The sequence below is a fragment of the Neodiprion pinetum genome, chromosome 4 (genome assembly GCF_021155775.2).
Source record: "Neodiprion pinetum isolate iyNeoPine1 chromosome 4, iyNeoPine1.2, whole genome shotgun sequence".
NCBI lineage: Eukaryota > Metazoa > Arthropoda > Insecta > Hymenoptera > Diprionidae > Neodiprion > Neodiprion pinetum.
The window spans coordinates 19,289,803-19,310,126 of record NC_060235.2 but is presented as its reverse complement, the minus strand read 5'-3'; the positions used below and the strand labels follow the sequence as shown (position 1 = coordinate 19,310,126).

The 20,324-nt window shown below is 35.7% G+C and overlaps 1 protein-coding gene across 8 annotated transcripts in view; it reads left to right on the top strand.

The window, feature by feature from the left end:
- mub (poly(rC)-binding protein mub) overlaps positions 1–20,324 on the top strand; it is a 128,257-nt gene that overhangs the window by 58,440 nt on the left and 49,493 nt on the right. For 6 of the 8 annotated variants that reach the window (XR_006883005.2, XM_046624809.2, XM_046624797.2 and 3 more), the window contains exon 2: positions 12,281–12,331. The exons of the other annotated variants lie outside the window; for them this stretch is intronic. Coding sequence is in view for 5 of the 6 variants with exons in the window: in XM_046624809.2 (XP_046480765.1) it covers positions 12,306–12,331 (26 nt within the window). In the remaining variant the exon portion in view is untranslated. The remainder of the gene's footprint in view (positions 1–12,280; positions 12,332–20,324) is intronic. 8 annotated transcript variants of the gene reach the window in all.

Sequence of the window (20,324 nt, the reverse complement as noted above, 5' to 3'; positions counted from 1 at the left end):
GTTATCGGAATTGTCAAATTTCACAGCTGTAATTATATCAAAGAGTCACAAAATTTGGGGTTGAAATTAGACATTTTATGGGCGAATAGCATATATGTATACGTATTATACATGGATCGAGTACAATTTAGCACCGTGTATAATTGACTAAAGATTATTACTAAGCAAATATATTCACGAGGATGCGAACGTTATAATTGGACGTGATTAGATATTTGTGTATATATAGAATTTGTTATACAGGGTGTCCCATTTACGTTGATAGAGCAGAATAGAAAAATTCATGTCGCCTGGGAAATAGTTTGAGACAAAGTTTCATATTTTTTTTTATGTGAAATCGAAGGAACTCGATCCAGTTCGGGATCGAAATCTTTTCAGATCGGTGTGGATGATACAAAATACAATTTTCAGACCAAATTTCTTAAATTATCATTATATGTCTCTTTCAGAACATATACATTATATATATATTCTTATACCTGAAAATGTTTTGTGACTCTGGAAAATGTATAAGGTTTTATAAAAAATTACAGATAAAGAACCCGGTAAAATAACAAGCAAAAAAGAACTCCATCACATGTCTCAAACCCTTTTTCACTCGTATGTAAATTGCAAGTAATTACCATTGCTTGAGAATTGACATTCACACAAGTTTTTCACAAAAAATCCTCTCATAGAAATTCAACCCACACGCTTTGTCGCGTTTTCGATTTTTCCTGTTCCGAACTACCAAATTCGATCAAAACTCAAATGAACTAAAAAAATATATGTAATATATAATTATATATATATTTCCACCAGCATGCACGAATTGGCGTTAAACAAGTGTATGTATATATATATATATATATAATATTAGGGTGAGCCAAAAAAACTAACCTATCGAATTTGTGGTTTTAAAAATACCTATTTACTGAGAAAATCATTTTCCCGTTGAGAAAAATTGTTAGCTCAATCTTAAAAGGTGTCAACGGCCATTTTTTCCATTCAAATAACACGCAAAAAAAATTTTTTTCACTAAAAATGCTGCAACTATTGAACTGTCTGAGATATTTCTCACGCATTTTATGTATACTTCCTGCATATGAGGACGCACACATTTGATCTGAAATGTGTTGTCCGATCGTTACAAATGGAATTTGACCACTAAGCGGACCACAATTATACCGATTATAATCCACAACGCGATGCCTCAATGCTATCTGCGGTTGGGGCCGATCGACGTTAACGAGGATCATGAATTTTGTCGGGGGACATGAAAATAAAAAAGCACGATCAGTGCCGGGATTTCTGTAAAGCCCTTTGACGGATTAAATCGGATTGATAAACATACCGGCGAGGATTATCAAAACGATGGAACAGTTAGAAAATATGAATCCAAAATGAAATCGTCGTTGATAATCGTTTGAAATAATTATTTTAGAACTTACTTGCCAAGTAACGTAACGAGCTTGAATATTATTCACGAGTATTGGACAAACGATACGTGATTAGCCTTTTGCGATAAATTATAATTCGGGATCTCTAAAATTGATGATAATTGGGTTGAAAATTTTGTCATAGTTTTATAGATTGATCTCTTCACTGATTTTGTTGCTTCTATTTTCATTTGAACAAAAAATAGCGATGACGCATCGCGTTTCGACAATCAATCGTGTCCCGATCCGTGCAAGCTGTCCGCAATTTTACTATTTAAGTGAGCTATTCAGATTGAAATTGATTGATTTTCAACAACGTTTTGTACGTTTATAACGAGAATCGTTGCGGCAATCATCAGAATAGAATAACGAATCGAGCGAATTTATGTATATGCCTGCAACAATCGTCGATTTATTCACCGTGAATATGGATATTATTGTCTGAATTTAACATTCGACGATTTAGCGAAATTCTAAGCGATTCTCAAATAATTTAGCAGGTGTTAGCTTTCTTTGTTTGCTTTATCATAGAATACCTGCGTATTATTTTATATCATGTGGCAGAATCTGAAAGTTTTGAATTCTCAGCGAATTTCTTATCCTGTGAAAAAATCGGTAAGAAAATCTGATGAAGTTTTAAGTGAATCGAGAAATTTTCTCAAGACGCTAATACTGAAAAAATTCACTTATTATCAGCATTGTACAACTATAAGAAAGTGAAAAGATGGCACAAACTTTTATAATTTGTAAATAAATATCATAATAATTGTGCAATAATTTATGTTGGATTCCTTAGATTTCAGTCAAATGTAAAAATAGAGAAATGTTTCAGTGAATCTGATGAGAAAATAAAATGCTCAATAAAATGCACCATTATCGAGCGTAATTGAACGAATTTGCTAGATTTTTAACAATTTTAAATGGATTGAAACGAAGAATCGATAGCCAATCTCTTATTCACATTTCTTATCATACAAGTCTCATTGAGATCTTCGCAGACTACGAAAATGATAATGTGGTGTAAATACTTAGTAAAAAGTATCGATTTTCAGGAAATTGCCAACTTTCTTGAATGCCGAGGGCCAAAGTCGAAATAGGGTTCGAAATGTCGGAAATTGGCATTAAGTCGCCCATTCGACCCGGACCTTCCGCTTTCAATTTCGATTTCCCGAATCACGTATTGAGGGTCATTCAAAAACTATTATATTCCACAGCCGTCCGTTCAATTTTCGCAATTTTTGAGACAAATCTTTTTTATTGTAAAAAAAGCCTCATCTTGTTACAGTTGTTAGTTCGCCTGGCTTTATATTTTTTCACAATACCTATAATACATACAATTACTAAAAAAAAAAGAAGATATTCGAGTCCGGCTCGCAACTGTTTTCTCATTCACTCATTCCGTCTATTCAAATCTAACGGTAGGGAAAAAACACATTGTAACCTACATTTTTTGCAGTTGCTTTACTATCTCATTTAAATAAAAATGACTATTTTCATAGCGAGTTTGACGAGTGACTTTCAATCCTGAATTCAAGTAGCGAAATTGAAGATTATTTAAATGTAGTAATAATTTAAACAACTGCGAGTGTTATACAGTTGATTAAATTAATTTACATTACGATAAATACTGTTTAAATAGTAACGACTGCAATTTTCATTCCACCATCGTATAGATATTAGATTATAGGTTCTTCCCGTTAGTTTATAAATTCTTTGAGTTAATTAACGATTTCTGATAAACCGGACGATATACAATAAAAGCAATATTCTGAAGAAAACATCAACCAATGGCTTGGTTGTATCGTCTGATATTCAAAAGTGTATATTTCAAAAAATTTCTTATCCGTTACTTAACTTTCCGCATTGTAAAATAATTTCTCAAGTTTGAAGAGATCCAAAAACCTTGAATCAACGAATTTTCACAGGTATTGGGGTGAATGCGATTATTGATTATATTTAAAAAATTTGACAATCTTTCTCGAGAATAAATTTGATGAAAAAAAAAAAAAAAAAAAAAACAAAGCCTTCAAAATTCTTATTAAATGTAAATGCGTTACACAGTCGAAAAACAAAATTGATCCGATTTCAGTAGTTTTTTTTTTTTTTTTTTTTCCTACAAATTTTACCCTCGTTTATTCAGTGCGATGGTGAAAATCGCAGTATTTCGTCGGGAGTATTCATCTTTCCATATTCCTGCATCCAGTTGTCCGTTTCGCGAGGGGAAAAAGAAAAAAGGGGAGAGGGCAGCAGAGGGAAAATTTTTCACCGTGATTGATTTTCACCCTCGTTGTCCCCTCGCCCCTCGACGGTGATCCCTTCGAGTGTGGCAGCCCGGATGAACTATTCGAGTTGTCCGCCAGGCCGGCTGTATTCGTAACTGCAGGTACCTGCCTGGTCAATTAGTTTACGCCCCAGTTGATGGAAATTATATACAAACAGATTTAACACCGTTATATATGGACAATATGTAAACCACGTTCAGTCGGCGCAGCCACCGGCTGAGTTGTGAAAAATTATCATTAATAATTGCCTGTGATCAGGTTTTCCTCTGATATTCGCTGTGAGTTTGTTTCTTCTTATTTTTTTTTTTTTTTTCAACAAGGTTTGAAGAAATTTCACGAATAATGGACTCGTCGTGCACGGAAAAAAAAAATAAATAAATAAAACTAGTTCATCGTGATGAAATACAATTTTTTTTTTTTTTTGTTTTTGTCAGAGTTCGAAGAAGTTGGTGATTTTTGCGAGATCTATAATTTGACCTACATTGACGAATTCGAAAATTATAATTTCCTCCTTTCATCTCATCACCAATTATTTATTAATCGAGATGAAAAAATATCTTCTGTATTTTGTTGTAATATCTGTTTCAGTTTGCAAGTTACATTTACATTTGAAAAATTGAAGGGGAGAATTTTTCGAATATTTGTCAATGACGCGTTTTGTGGGCAGCATGAAAATTGAAAGATTTTCAGGCATAAAAAATTGGACCTTCAAATCTTGTCCCATTCCAAACGTGACACTTTTGTGAATTATGATAAATACTTTTAAATCAAAATCTCAGTTTTAATTAATACAGATAGGTTAATTTGAATGAATATGAAAGAAACTCAATTCGGCGCGTTTATCTCGATGCAAAATAATCGTTTCGGGGGAATCGCCCATATATTCGTTGCGTAGATCCTGCTGTGCGTTGAGTAATTGCTTCGCCTGCAGTTTAGCCCCCTTGGCTTACGAAATTCAACAGTAATTATTCTACCCTTTCTCAGTTTTCGCAAAATAATTCCGCAAACGTATTGGAAGTTTTATTTCTGGTCACATTTCTTTGCTCACGGATTTTTCAGGATTTATCGCAATCAAGGTTCAGTAATAATCCTTTTTACGCAGACTTATCCCAAAACTGAAAGAAAAATTTTTATTCGCTTAATACCTCTGTTCGATTCAAGGCAACGGCTTGTTTTGAGCAGAAAATTTCATTTCAACCGAAGAAATTTTCATCTGTTACTATAAAACGGAAACCTATTTATTTAAATTTAAAAAATTCCAATCAATTCAGCAAAATTAATTCATTACGAGCCGCTAGTGAACCATTTATGCAGTTCGACATTCAAAACTGAACAAATTAGCCTCTCTCCTTTAGTTTGTAACATTTACATATCATTTCCACGAATCAAGAAAAATAAGTTTTTTTTGTTATCTCATGAATGGGGGAAAGAAAATTTTTATCGAAATTTACCTTCCATCGTGCCGACAATACACAATTATAAGATGAAGAACAAAAATGTCCGGATGATCATTTCGATCTCTCGCCAAGAAGATTTCAAGGGAATTATAATCCACTTACAAAATACTCGCCTCGGATAAAATAATTAGAAGTCACCTTTGCTTCGCCCTTCAAGTGAGAAGAAAAAAATTAAGAAAAAGTAAAAACCAGGCCCGAAATCAAAGGGAAAAAAATAAGACGCTGAAATTCGAGGGTGAAATTCGCCGTGAAAATGCACGGGGGGTTGAGAGGGTGAAAGTGCCTGCGATAAAAGGTATGTTCGTTATAACATTAAAAGCATGTCGGATGGATACTTAGTGGAGTTTTAATGCTTGACACTCACTTCCATCCCCCCCCCCAACGTTTCTCGATCTTTCTCTTTTTTCGGTGAAAGAAAAAGAGAGAGAGAGAGAGGGAGGACGAGGAAAGAGAGCTTCGGTGATTTTTGGCCATAGGTCCAATTCCAAAGCCATTAGGATTGCTCGGAGTCAAATACCATCGAGTTCTCGTACGCATACTTATATCTAATGTGCGAAATCCGTGGATTTATGGTATAGACACTGGAAGTAATTTTTAGTTCCGGTTACCACTCGGTTCTTAACTACTTTCATTTTTGACCATAATCGAAAAATATAGTTCCAGGTACGAAATGAAAATTAGTTTTATCCGTTACTATTCTTTCTCATTACGATCACTCTTACTATACTTTCTTGTAGCTGTTGGAAAAATTTAATGCTTGTGGAAAAATAAATTGACGTTAAAGCGTTTTTAAATAAAAAAAGTAGAGTCAATCGAACAAACTGATTTTGGGTTGCAATTACCAAAAAAGGATCGACGATAGCGCAAAATGGTTACGCGTACCTCGTTTATCGTATTTCAACAATATTCAAACAGTTTTTTTTAACGATACCTGTTTTACTCAATTTTTCTAGTTACCGTAGCAATTGAAATGTTCAATTTTTGTGTCGTTGATAGGAAAGTCTAACAAAATGGGTATCATTGCAATAAAAGTTTGAATATCGTTAAAATTGCAAGAAAATTTGGCAACTTGCTATTCAGTTCGATTATCGTTGCCAATTTTTCAACAAAATAAATAATGAATTTCGTTCAAATTTAATGAATTTCTAAAATTTTTCTCCCTGATATTGAATCCGCCATTTTGAATTTTTTAAATCTTGCTTCAGATTCATAATCAGCGACCTTAAAAATCCCTGGATACCGTTTATTGTCTAGATTTAATCTAATTTGAAATTTTATTTTATCATAGTTTTGTTAGTTGTCAAAGATTGCACAGAAACCACAACTAGGAATTTCTGTGCGTGTCACAGCGTGTGGAGAATAGTTGAAACGAATCGAATTGCTTTCTGGAATTCGAATAGATCCAACTATTTTAGTAATTCGAATAGTTGCAATTATTTCAGCAATTTAAGCATTTCCAAGTATTCACATCATTCGGTTGAAAGATAGAATTTTTCATTTTTATTTACGCGTTTTTGAAGAACGTCTAATCTAATGAAAGTAATTCAATATAATTTCCTGAGAGTCAATTTTTGGTTAAAAGATCAGATCGAACGCGTGCCAATGTTTCATAAATAATAGCAACTGTAGAATGAGAATCGACTCAAGAAACAATGATTAGAAAGCTACATGTTTGAGATCGCAATCGAATTATTCGGACCTTTTGTCACGAGTGGATATAATAAGAATTGAGCTATTCGAAAAAATGGATTTAGTCAAAGACTCGAGTTATTCGATTCGTGTCGAATTATTCGTGTTTTCGAATCACACTCAGATCCATTTGGTATTATGAATGCTCGCCTAATGACGTCGTATCAAAGCATTTTACTATATAAGGTACTTATTCATACTTGCGTATAATTACTAAACGTACGTTACTCGAAAGATGTTTTATTACCAGCGAGGGTGCGACTAAAAATCGAGGGAAAGATTTATTCCTCGCTTTTGGAGCGAGTGGATAATAAATTAATGCAGTATATTGAATAAATTTGTTTATTCAAAATTGATGATTATTATAGTCCGCTTTTTCCGTTGCAAGAGAGATTCTTTCAATAAAATTCAACTTCTTTTAATTTCAGTTCGACTTTAGCAGCTTTAATTCTTTCATCAACGCTTTAGTTTTATTTCAATATTTTTACCCTCAAATTTAGCTTTACAGACGTGCTTTTTCCGCTCTTTTTATATACGAATAAAAAATATAGAGTTCCATCACGGTCACAAATTTTTCCCATTTTGTTCCACCATCTCGTAATTTTCGTCTCTCCATTTCTCCAAGTGATTCCTTGATCGGTAGCATCGCGTATTAATTAGACGAAATGAAGAAAGGTATTATAAATCGACGCTTTTAAAGAAACAGAAAGAAAAATTCTTCTCTGCAGAGAAAGTCAAGAGTTCGCTTTGACGGCGAATGAAAATTTGCATGAATGACATTTATATAACAGAAATAACAATTGCGCTATTGATAATACAAAGTCGAATATATAACAGAAAATGAGTGACTATCATGATGTATAAAATATTCAAAAGAATACTGTTCGTTAAATTTTCGTAATTTCGTTTCTCTTTCAAATCAAATTGCAGGCAAATCAAAGGAAAGGTCGAGTCGAATCGGCGCGATCTCGTTGAGCGAAGAATCCGTGAATTCTCAAGCAGGCATCGCGTATTATAATACCTACTTGTACAGTTTTCTTCTTTTTTTTTTCTCTCTTTTTCTGTTTCGTTATTTCAACAGGCTTGTTATTTCTGCCACGGCTGCAGTGACTGGGGAAGAATCACGAACCCATTACACTATACATACACACACACACACACACACACACACCCACAATACGACCAATACTTTTCGACCGCAGCTTGCGAGCTTGGGTCAGCGATTCGGCTGCTGATTTTTTTCAAGAAAGTAGGTTATAAAAAAAGACGATTCTCCAAATTTGAGCTTAATTTAAGAAAATCTGGTGGCTATAGAAATTTTTGAAGTTTTTAATAAATCAATTTTTTAGTTACATTCACGATTTTTTCATGGGAGCTCTATGGGACTTAAAGACTCGAATCAAACGGCATTCCCCTTCTCTGACCTTGTATTTTTAAGAAAAAAATAGTTTTTCACTCTAAAGCAAAATCCAGTTTAATTAGGACCCTTTTCATGAACTACTATTTTAGCAAAATTTCGCATAACTTTGAAACGCTGCCAAGTTAACAATTTTCCAAGTAGACGGCCAATCGATAGCTCAAATTGTTCGTCTGGGTATACTTTATCACTAGCTATACGAATTATTATTAATTACCACGTATTATTATTAGTATTATTAAATACGAAATATTGTGTGGGAAACTTGAACATTTTGAAAATTCACAGCTCGTTAACAACTTCGACTCCTAGCTGGAAATTTTCAGCGTTGTTTGGGGATAGAATGAAGTATTTTTCCGGAAAATTTCAAGCGATTTCGAGTTGATAGAAAAATGTTACAGCTATCTGAAAACAGCGATTTTTCAGAAATCAGTTGGTTTTGCCAGGCCGTACATAAAAAGGAACGTGGTAATTAATAATAATTCGTGTAGGTAGTGATAAAATATACCTAGACGAAATATTTGAGCCGTCGGTTGGCCGTCTACTTGGAAAATTCTTGACTTGGCAGCGTTTCAAAGTTATGCGAAATTTTGCTAAAATAGTAGTTCATGAAAAGGGTCCTAATTAGACTGGATTTTGCTTTGGAGTAAAGAACTATTTTTTTCTCAAAAATACAAGGTCAGAGAAGGGGAATGCCGTTTGATTCAAGTCTTTAAGTCCCATAGAGCTCCCATGAAAAAATCGTGAATGTAACTAAAAAATTGAATTATTAAAAACTTCAAAAATTTCTATAGCCACCAGATTTTCTTATATTAAGCTCAAATTTGGAGAATCGTCTTTTTTTATAACCTACTTTCTTGGAAAAAATCAGCAGCCGAATCGCTGACCCAAGCTCGCAAGCTGCGGTCGAAAAGTATTGGACGTACCCATATATATATAGTGTAATGGGTTCGTGATTCTTCTTTATATATACATATATATACATATATATATATATGTAAACTTTGAAACGAGTTTGAAATCCCAGGGTGTATTGTATATGTGTGCGTGTGTGTACTTTTTCAAGAAATAAAACGAAAAAGATGGAGAAAAGAGAAACAAATATCTTTCTCATTCTCGTTTGAATTTTTCTCTTTATTTGTTGATTTTTTGCACTTTTACAACGTCATGAATTTATTTAACGGCAAGTAAACAAGTTCTACTTAAATATGTGAACCGAATCATAAGAATTTTTACTATCAAGTGAGACTGTATATGTATATTTGAATTGAATAAGCATTTTTTTTCAAAATGTTGTGAAAATAAGAATTTAATTTCAATTGATTGAAGTTGTACGTTGTATTAATATATTTGCGACAGATTGATAAGAAAAACTTGATATCAGGTAAAAGTACCGTTCAAAATTTCGAATGTTTTGAAATTGAATTCTAGTATCCGAAGAAGCATCGGCAAAAATTTTTTGCCATTTTATTCAAAACCATCCAAAGACTTGAAATCCTTCGGTAATTCTAAGATCGGGGTTCACCTGCATTAAATGAAACACGTAAAGCCAATCTTAATTTCGACGCCGTATAATCGACATTCATGAATTATATTATAGAATGACATGGGTCTTCCATATAAATTCACTTCGTAGCCCGAAATATGTATGAAATGACATTGTCCATTATAAATTATAGAAGTCGAGTTGGAATTTCGAACGTGAAAACTGCGGGATACGACACCGTCGCATATTGAAAAATATGCTCGTATATTCGCTGCGGAAACTTCCGCTCCTATATTTCCGATAGCCACAAGCTTGTAGCTGGCTGTTCGACTTTTTGCGGAAACTGCAACGAGATATATATATATATATATATATTTTATTTTTTTTACTTATGTTCTGCGATAATAGTTTCTGCATATTCTGGTTACATAGGAATTCAGTTTTTAGGTAGCTACGATAATTTTGTCGCGTCTATAACGTTTATTTGATTTTACGGATGAATGATTGATGGATAAATAATTACTTATAAGTCAATCTGACATATGAAGGTGAACCAAGAGTTAAATCATTGAAATAATTGAATGGATTGAAGCCAATTTAAATTTTTTAGCAATGCAAAACTATAGGATAAAATTAACAATTGAAGGATATATAACGGGGTGAAAGTAATATGATTGGGATGGAATTGTGGTTGAAAGAAATGAATTCTTCATTATTGAACTCCGTCGAAACTTTCGTATTAAAATGAAAATTTGACTACCGGTTACGAATTAGATATACTGCACGAACATCAATCAGTTAATCGGAATATTTTCAATATGTCTGTTTTTATTTTACCACTCATTTTTTTCTTGATTAATTATTGGAGCAATCGATTAGTTACCAGAAGTTGTCGTGAATTAGTTGCAGGTAAAATATTCTGCGAGGAATGTTAAGTATCGTTTTTAAAATTTTATTTATCTGCAATGTGTCTGATTTAAAGTTAATTGATACATCAATTCGCAAAGCGTGGCAATATTTTGTACAGTTGTACTATTCGACAAACTGTATCGAAACTACTTTTACATGTTTGATCAATAAATAAAATCAATTTATTGCATCGGTTGTCGAAAGAATTCGAAAGTTCACCGGTACAGAAATTAGTCCATAAAAAGAGGGGAAAAAAAAATGAAATAAGAATTGATTGATTCGAATAAATTCCTGAACTTATTATAAACAATTTGCTTGTAAAATTAAGTTCCCTGGATGGTAAAATAACTTTAAGAGAAAAAAATTCATCAACTATCGTTCAATCGCTGAAAATATAATCAATGAAACAATCGGAAAATTGAAGTTCGAAGCCAGCCCGTTATTCTATAGAAATTACTGCAGTTCGAAATTTGAATCTGTTCCGCATAGATATCTAAGATGTTACAAAAGCAGGAGAGATTCTATTAATTGGAAAACTTGCGTATCTGTTCCAACATCCGTTGGCTAATTGGAACTTGACTCGATTATCTGTATTCTCATAACTGGAAGTATATCCCATTGTGTCAGACTTGCATAGATTCGTGATCTTGTTTATGCCAGCGAAGTATTCAGATTAAGAAGTTGGTATGATAATTTTTAATTATTGATTTAAAAAAAAAAAAAAAAAAAAAAAAAACAAATCACCTTCGTTTCGTGCAAGAATTTGAATCGAAAATTTCTAATAAAAGATAATTATGTATTTTCGTAACGAGTCTGTAAATTGAAGAGAAAGAAAATGGGATCGTCTTTCAGCTATATTTCCACCTCTGCGAACCTGAACAGTAAATCCCGTCGAAATCGCGACGCGCGACGTGCCAGCGATTCGAAATTCGTGGAGCGGAGGAAATGAAGTGACCCACAAATCATGACGTATCGGAAACCGTCGAAGATCGATCGGCGCTCAGTTCATTCCCTGATTTGGGAAAAGCTGGTGAAATTGTTCCAACCAGTGTCGGTTTAGTTCGGAATTTTTGGATCATTTAATCGCTGTGACGAAGATTTTCACTATTTTTTCCTCGTTTGTCGAATTACTTTCGGAGGTCCGCATCGAAACGTTTTGTAACACACAATAAACCACTACGAAATGTTTTCATATTTTCCATGGTATAATTCGGAGATTTTACTCTGAATAAAAAAAAAAAAAAGTTGTGTGTGTGTTATTATTTTTATTCATATTTCGAACAAACTTTTGCACAAACAATCAATTTCATACGAGATTTCACGTGGCTTTGATTAAACTCGAGAAAATTTCACGAAATATGTGTCAGAACGAATTCACAAAAATTGAAACAAGACGCAAACATATCATCGAATCTTAAAAGACTCGCGTAACTTGAGTTGAAATAAGTTCCGGATATTGTTCGATTGGAACTCGAAGTAAAAAAAATTTCGAGAATGAAAAACGTAAATATTTATGTTCATCGACTTCATCGTTCGTTTTTTCTTTCTAATTTTCCCAAACGTTTTCACTCTGGGTTTTCGAAATAGCTGACAATTAACTAGTTTTTATTTTATGATTTCAGGTGAGTACGCGACGCGTTGCAACGAATGAAGCACAAGGGTGACGCCATGACGTAAGTCCGAAGCCATATGTACATAATACCTACTGTAATTTTATTAAAATGAAAAAAAAAAAAAAAAGAAAGGAAAGAAAGAACGAAAAACGAAAGAAACCCGAGCAAGCCTTATTAGGGATGTATTTACGACTCACCCGTGAAGGCATACGCGGTGTTAAATAACCACCGGAATTATATCGTGAATCTAATTGTGAGACTCATCGACGCGTAAGGTGTTTGAACATTTTCGTACTCGGTATCTGATTATTTTAGGTCAATTAATATACAATTTTCATTGGTAAAGTCTTTGGAATAAAACGAGCCGTCGCAAAGTGAAATATAACGAACATAGTTAAATTTTTACCGTTAAAAAACGATTTAAATCGAAAAGTTGACTTGTCAACTCTTTTTTACAATTTTACAAGTATTTTTTTTTTTTCCATGCAATACTAGGAAAATTGGTTGTGGTTTATGAATGTTTTTATTATAGACAAATACTCCTAAAATTAGGTACCAGAAAGTTCTTGATTCGTAATTCACCGACCCTCCAGACGCTCTCGTTGTCAGGATTTTGAGAACGGAAGGGATTTAAAATCTGAATCGAAAGTTGAAAAAAGAGAACAGTACCTTTTAAATAACCTCCAGCAATGTTTTTTCGCCAATCATAGAGAACACGATCAAAACCACGTTTCCTACTGTGTCATAAAAATAATTCTGAATAAAATTCAAACAGTACAAGCTAAAATATTAACAATGTACGAAGAAAGTCTTTAATTAGAAACAGAACGTTTAAAATGATCGATTTTTTCATCAGAATCATAACGCTCTTAGGCTTATTAGGTTTACCTTCAAGATTTCTAAAGATCAACCGAAATTGTTTTTGAAAATCATCTTTTTCAGCTTGATATAAAACACAAAAAAAAAAAAACAGATTTGAGGAAGTAGTTTTTGTCAACAGTTAGATTTAAGAGTTATACCTACACTAGAACGCAGGATTTTTCGAATGTTTTCAGTCGATTTCTGGGGAATTGGTTAGCCAGCAAGAAAAGGCCAAGAACATTAAAATTAGACGAAACACAGGAAATTTTAATCATTTTCAACCTTCTGTCAAACTGTCGATACCTTTTTTTACTTCAGATTTCTTCAGATTCATTTCTATCATATATAAGGGACGTTGTTTACTTCTTGCACACCATAAATGATACGTCTTTAAATTAGACGTCAAATCACAAGTTATTATCGACGCGAATAACGTTGCAAGATATTTTTTAAGCAGTTTTTTGTCTCTCCTCGAAACTTTTCATTCGGATTGGGGTTTTCATTCATCCTCAAATGCCTTCGGCAATGTATTCCGTTTGTTTGTGGTTTCTTCATGATCGCCATTCGTGATAACAGGATGCCTTGGGCATGGCGGATAAATCGTTTAAGGGATGGGGTTAAATCCCGGTGAGTAGGTGCAGCGTACAAGATAAGGCGGACTCGCCGACGACCTGAAGCAATTACGAACGTGTTATCCTTTCGGGTATTTCCATAAAGTGGACGACTAGAGGCGACTGGGTAACCCGCGGACTTGTACGCTGAATATTAACTGCCTAATTTACTTAACGCACCTTTAAGCCTTATGCATTATGTATGTAGCGGCCTTGTAATTACCCACCCTGACGCTCAAGGTCGAAGATGGTTCAGGGGTGTCTGCAAGTCAAGGGTCCTCGTATTAAAGAGAATTCACACTTCGTCAATTTTGTGATTTATTTCATTCCTGCACAATCTCGCATAACTGCGGGAAGTTAGTTAAACGAACGTGACGTGGAAAATAAGTAATCAAAAACAGCGTTTTACCTGATAAAAAACTTACCGATACCAAAAATTAAACTATGTGTACTTAAAACTGAGGCTTAGTACGCGATGATGTACGGAGTGATTATCTAACGGCCGAATGATCCGTTGTCTACTATAACGCAATGCGCATGCGCCGAAATTCAATAGCAGTTGATTGTCAGGGCGACCAACCGTTGTAAATTCAGATGCAGTTTGGTTTTATCCTCATAATTCTTTTGAAATACCGGGGGTTCGAGGTATTTCACAAAATTTTGATTTTCGGACTTCATTACCTTATTCGAACGAACATTAGAACGGCTGGCTGCTAATTTCAGCCTCGTGTTTAGCACAACTGCCGGCGACAACTGTCGAAATTTTTGAGGTTAGGTTCACGACGGTTGTTCACCCTGGTAAACAACTCGTCTCGAATTTCAGCGCATGCGCGTTAAATTCTAGCAGACGACGGACTATTCGGCCGTTAGGAATTATCCTGCATATATTTCATCGAGATCAAGTACGATTAACGGAAATTGTCTTCTCCTGGCATCGATTGAAAATTTGAAATCTGAAATCAGAGGAAAATTTATACAGTATTATTGATAATTTACACAGTTCTAGAATCTAGAATTTGATCTTCATAAATAAATTCGTCAATTGAATATCATTTACTTGAGTTCGAAATTAGTTTTATTACGTATTTAAAATTTTTCGATTTTCATATCGATTTCATCTACGTGCTACGCGTGCTCTTTCAATTTTATTACGCATTTTTCACCGAAATGTATCCTTGAATTCTGCGAAGACTATCACATAGCCTCTCAGCGCCAGTTATATACTTTGCGAATATATAACATACATATGTGTACACTATAGACACGGATCGATCGATACTTACCTTTTTTCGGGATAAACGAGGCGGAGGTTCATTGGATCGTGAACAAAGGTTATCGCGTCTGAAAGCCCAGAACTCGTCCCATTTCCCAACCGCCAACTGGAACAAAGTTGGGGCGAATGAAACTCGGTTACATGTCGCTGATCATTATCGGTATACATCATTTCTCAAAAAAAAAAAAAAAAAAAAAGAAAAAAGAAAGTCAAATATAATGTTGAGTGATACCAGAAGAGACCACGACTCAACCACGATTGTTCCTCATTGAAGGGCAATTTCGGAAAGGCAATTCCTGATTTGACTGGCCTTGACCCTGCACCCTTTGCTTCAAGGGATACTCGAGTCTGATTGCCCCATCGAATCTGGTCCTGGAACAACATGACGGGGAAGGTTGAAGGCCAGGGGAGATGAGAGTCAGGTTCACGTTATACGCACATATCTGTGTAGATTATGGAGGCTGCGGTCCAATTTCGTTACAATCCGAAAGCAGTTAATCGAGTTGGAGAAAAATATTTGGTATTTTACACCAAAGTTGCGTGGTATCGAAGTGTATAGGATTAAACGAAATATTTCCACCTCGGATATTTCCAAATCGCTTCACTGTATTCAAACAGAATGATCCTATTATTGTTCGTTTACTGGACTTTTATTGACACTGAATATTTCGATAAGGAATAGAAAATTTCTAATTTTAAATGGTGGGTCCAATCTATAGCGAATAAAGGTAATTCAGGGTTGTACAGATTTTATTACAGCTTGTTGACAAATGATTTTCAACTTTTCCGTATCGTATCCGACGCAACAATGGCCAAATTCGAATTGCATGTCAAAAGTGGAAGATGAAACGCAAGAAATAATCACTGTACTTGACATAAAATTATGATTCCGATTTGTTTTGCCAGTTAGAAAACGAACTGATCGAAAACAGCTGTCCAAAATATTTATAATTTACTCCGAAGCGCCAAAACGAAATATAAGTTTTGTATTTGAAACGTTTTTCTTACGAATTATGGGTGTTAGTTAGCTTATTGGAATTTCATCGTGCCCGCCAGGCTTCGTACGGAGTTGATTAACAATGAATGGGTGGCCTGAGTGGCTGAATAAAAAGTGAGGAACAGTCCATTTTTGATATATCGATCGATAGTACTTCACAGACATCAATTCCCATATTCTGTACGACATTTCTTTCACTCAAATTGGTATATTAATTTTATACGCGGGTATTATTCAACACGAACTCGTTCTTATTTCGTAAACCGTACCGTAAAGGTGAATCAAAACGAGCCGAAAAGATATCTTCTCACGGATACTATTTTAAACGGTTCCTCCTAAGCCATGTCGACAAAAGGTCGGATGATTTCGATACCCATTGGGGGGTATGAGTCAGGGTCCAGATACCCGAAGACTGTCTCTGCCGCAGTGCGTCGCGATAAGGTCGACACTGTGTTCCGTCAGGCGGAACCACGAGCAATATTTGCCTCGCAATTACCGCATCACGAAGCCCGAAGAAACTCGGCGTGTCGACTTCCTCCGAGACAAACGGATTAATATAACGATATAAACGGACAAGACGGACGGACCGAAGGGTCCGAAAGTAGGCTAAACTAGCCGGACTACCGGTGGACAAAGAAGAATATTAAATGAACGAGTGCAGTATTGATCTGGTGCAGGGTGCCGAGGGTCTGCCCTCTTCCTCTTCCTCTTCCTCTTCCTCTTTCCATTCCGCTTGCTCTCGCCGTGCACCACAGTCGAGCCTCCAAGACTCGTCGGTAAAAAATCGTTACTCCAGAGGGCTGAACGCGTATTCCGGAAATACGTGTGTGGTAGTTTACACCGTCCAGACTACATCGGCAGCAGAGTTGATACGGATGTGTGTGCGGGGTCTGCACACCGGGCTCGCAATGTAGGCTCAAGTAACACAGTGTCTAGGTATGTAGTACGTACTCGAGGATGCGGAGGAGGAGACTGAGACGGAGGCGGAAGTCGAGGGGAGCGAAGAGGACAGATATTATACGACGACCTGGAGAGAGAGAGAGAGAGAGAGAGAGAGAGGGACGGGGTGGAAGGGAACTAGCTGACATTGAGATCTGCTGAGAGGAGAGGAAGATTGAGGAATTCACGTCTTAAACACGAACGACGCCGTTAAGAGCGAATATCGGTAGGCCGTCTTCCTTCGCTTCTCGATATGATCCTGCGGAGCTTTTGCTGCAGGACACTCGTGGTGTGCTTCTGCTTCGTCCTTCTCCCGCCTTCACCCTTCCATATATATCGTACTTTTGCGGGGATCTCAACCTCCGTCAATTTTATACCGGCTGGGGCTTGACTGTATCCAAGGTTGTCGGCGCTACGTTCGGTCCGAAGTTCCCGATTCTCGATTGTCCCAAATCTGCAACACGGGTCTTTTATCACGTACGAATTAATCGTTTCAAATTTTACATCCGCAATTTTGGTACTTTAAGGTACGTGCTGAAATGCGAAAATCCTGAAAGCTTCTGGTTTAGGAGAAATACGTTGATCAATTTTTAACTTTGAATAGATGGATTTCAACGTTCAAATTTACGATGCATCCTTGTCGTAGAAAGGAAAGTACGAACTGCTTTCCGTGTATAAATGTCCAATTATTCCCACTACGAAGTTCGGTTTAGACTGGATGCTCAGGAGCCGTGAAAAAAACACGTAATTTTATTCGACGTTCACCAACTTTCGTTTTGAATTTGACATTTTTATCTGTACTTGAAGTCATGCGAAGTCGTTTAACGGCACTTTAAGTCATGTCAAAGCGCTTGAACTTTCGAACACTCGAACGGGGTGCATTTCGATTCGTTTCGAGTTATATTTTTTACGCCATTTCAAATCAACAGTCTTGGTTATAATCCGCTGTGACGTTAAGTGGTTATATAATTCACTCGAAGTTATCGCAGTTCGCGAAGTCATCACTGGGATAGTTTTCTAGTCTTAAATTGAAAGCATGTTTGAAATACACGTTGAGTAATGAAGTCGTTTAAAACTTTGGAATATGACGAAATTTGAAATCGAGTTTGTTTCGCATTGGAAAAAGTTCAGAAGATTGATGCGAACGCCACGAATGTACTTAAAACTGATTCCCTGTACGGTGGAATTTGATACATTTGGTTTTTCTCAACAATTTTCCAAACTTTTCCCAATAACCAGATACACGTGATCGTCATCTCAACTATTTTCCAAAGCTTGAAGCGATTCTATCGCAGAAGAGTGCCAAGGAGTGTGACAAACAATTATCTGCTTCGTTTTAACAGCAATTTTGAAGGTCTGACATTAACTTAAGTCGAATAAATTCGTTTGTTTCTCATGCGGCTCTATTTTCGCAAAATTCATCAGATCGCTAGTTTACCGTGACACACGGTCAAGTGATTCAATGCAAATTTAGAATCCAAAAGAGTTGCGTTGAGAGAGGGAGAAACCAATCTATCTCCAGGTACATACCAATGATTACTGACCCCTGAAGGAGCTATTTATAGGGTTGGCCTGGTGCTTCGCGCCGCTGCATTTCCACACCTTGAGTAGGTGAAAAACTGTTTCGAAACCGAAAGAGAGATTAATGGAACCAATGAGTTTTCGGGGTATCGGGAGGCTAGCCATTTCTTGATTTCGACTAGAGAGTCGTTCACAAAGGGGAAGTTTGTTGCCAAAACGGATAATTCCTCCTACCTTTCGGACAGTGACTAATGCGCCCAACGTCAGCTGTATAACGTCCGTCTATCTGACCGCTAAAACGCTATTATATACCGTCAGAAAGTTGAACCGTTATAACTCATCTCGAACCTTGTGCGAATCCATGCCATTGCGAGAGGCCTGCACAACACCCTCGTTTCGAAGGTCCGAGTCGTAAGCCTGGAACCGGAGAAATAACGGATCAGACGTGGAGCTTTACGGGTTCACTGCACAAACTGACCGTCTTGCTTTTATCCTGACGAGTGTCTTTCGTCTCATGGGTATTTTTCACACTTCCTTCACCAACCGTCGGAGTGCCAATTTGAGGAACTTGGTTAAACTATAATTCGTACATGCAGCAACGTGATTGATTGCTCGTTGGATAGGATTGATTCCATACAGTTGATATTGATCGTTGGAAATACGGCAAGGATCGTTTTGAGCTGTGCGATTTGCCCTTGAGGTTTAAGAATTATCGGCAATAATTTCCAGCAATGGTATTTGCGCCAAAGGTTAGTAAGCACGAATGAAACACCATCTGTGTGGTGTGATAAAAATTAATTTGAACAAGTTGAAGTGACACAAGCCAAGGTATCAATAATTTGAGAAAATTTTTGTTGTAATCAGAACGTTCGGAAATATTAAACTCTGATATTTTTGGGCTTATTTTACTCACACACCAGATCCATACAAATTGACGAAATGAAAGTGAAGAAATCTTACAAGACAGTAAAGTTGAATTATAAGACTACACTAATCTATTTTTTATTCTCTCTGCGTATCATGATTTGTAAAATTTTTCTCATATGATCTCTGAAGATTGTTAATGTGGTGATCAAAACGAGCTCAACGTCATCAAAATCGGATCTAAAACACCAAAGTTGATAGTCACTTTGAAATTATTGTCAAGATTCATTTCTATCGAATAGTAGATACGTTATTTCAAACGTGCTCACACTGAGAAAAATTTCATTTATTATAGTAACTGGAAAAATTCAGTAAAACAGATATCGCGTAAAAAAACTGTGAAAATTCTTGAAATTACGAAAAATGAGGTACACTTAACCATTTTGCGCTATCGTCGATCCTTTTTTGGTGATTGCAACGCAAAATCAGTTTCTAAGGTTTACTCTACTTTTTTAGTTAAATAAGGCTTTAACATCAGTTTATTGTTGCACAAGTATTAAATTTTCGCAACAGTTGCAAGAAAATATAGTAACAGTGTTCACAATGAGAAATAATAGCAACGGATACTAGACTTTGTGGTAACAGCTAGAAAACTAATTTTCATTTTCTACCTAGAACTGTATTTTTCGATCGTGGTAAAAAATGAAAATAGTTAAGGATCGAGCGGTAACCGGAAGTAAAAATTTCTCTCAGTGCACTGTCATTGGCACAAATAGGACTGCTGGAGATTTTCCAAACGTTTTCTTTTCTCTTCCCGTAACTTTTATTTCGGGCAATCCGGTGAATCCGTCCTCAAATTGAGTCTTTCAAATTTGGAAATCCCCGTTTAACTTCCGTTTCCATGCATAAATTAGGAACAAAATTTCAGCGGCGCTAATCCAAGTTGTATTCCAACTTGAAATTCCTTGCAGTAGTACAACAGATCCG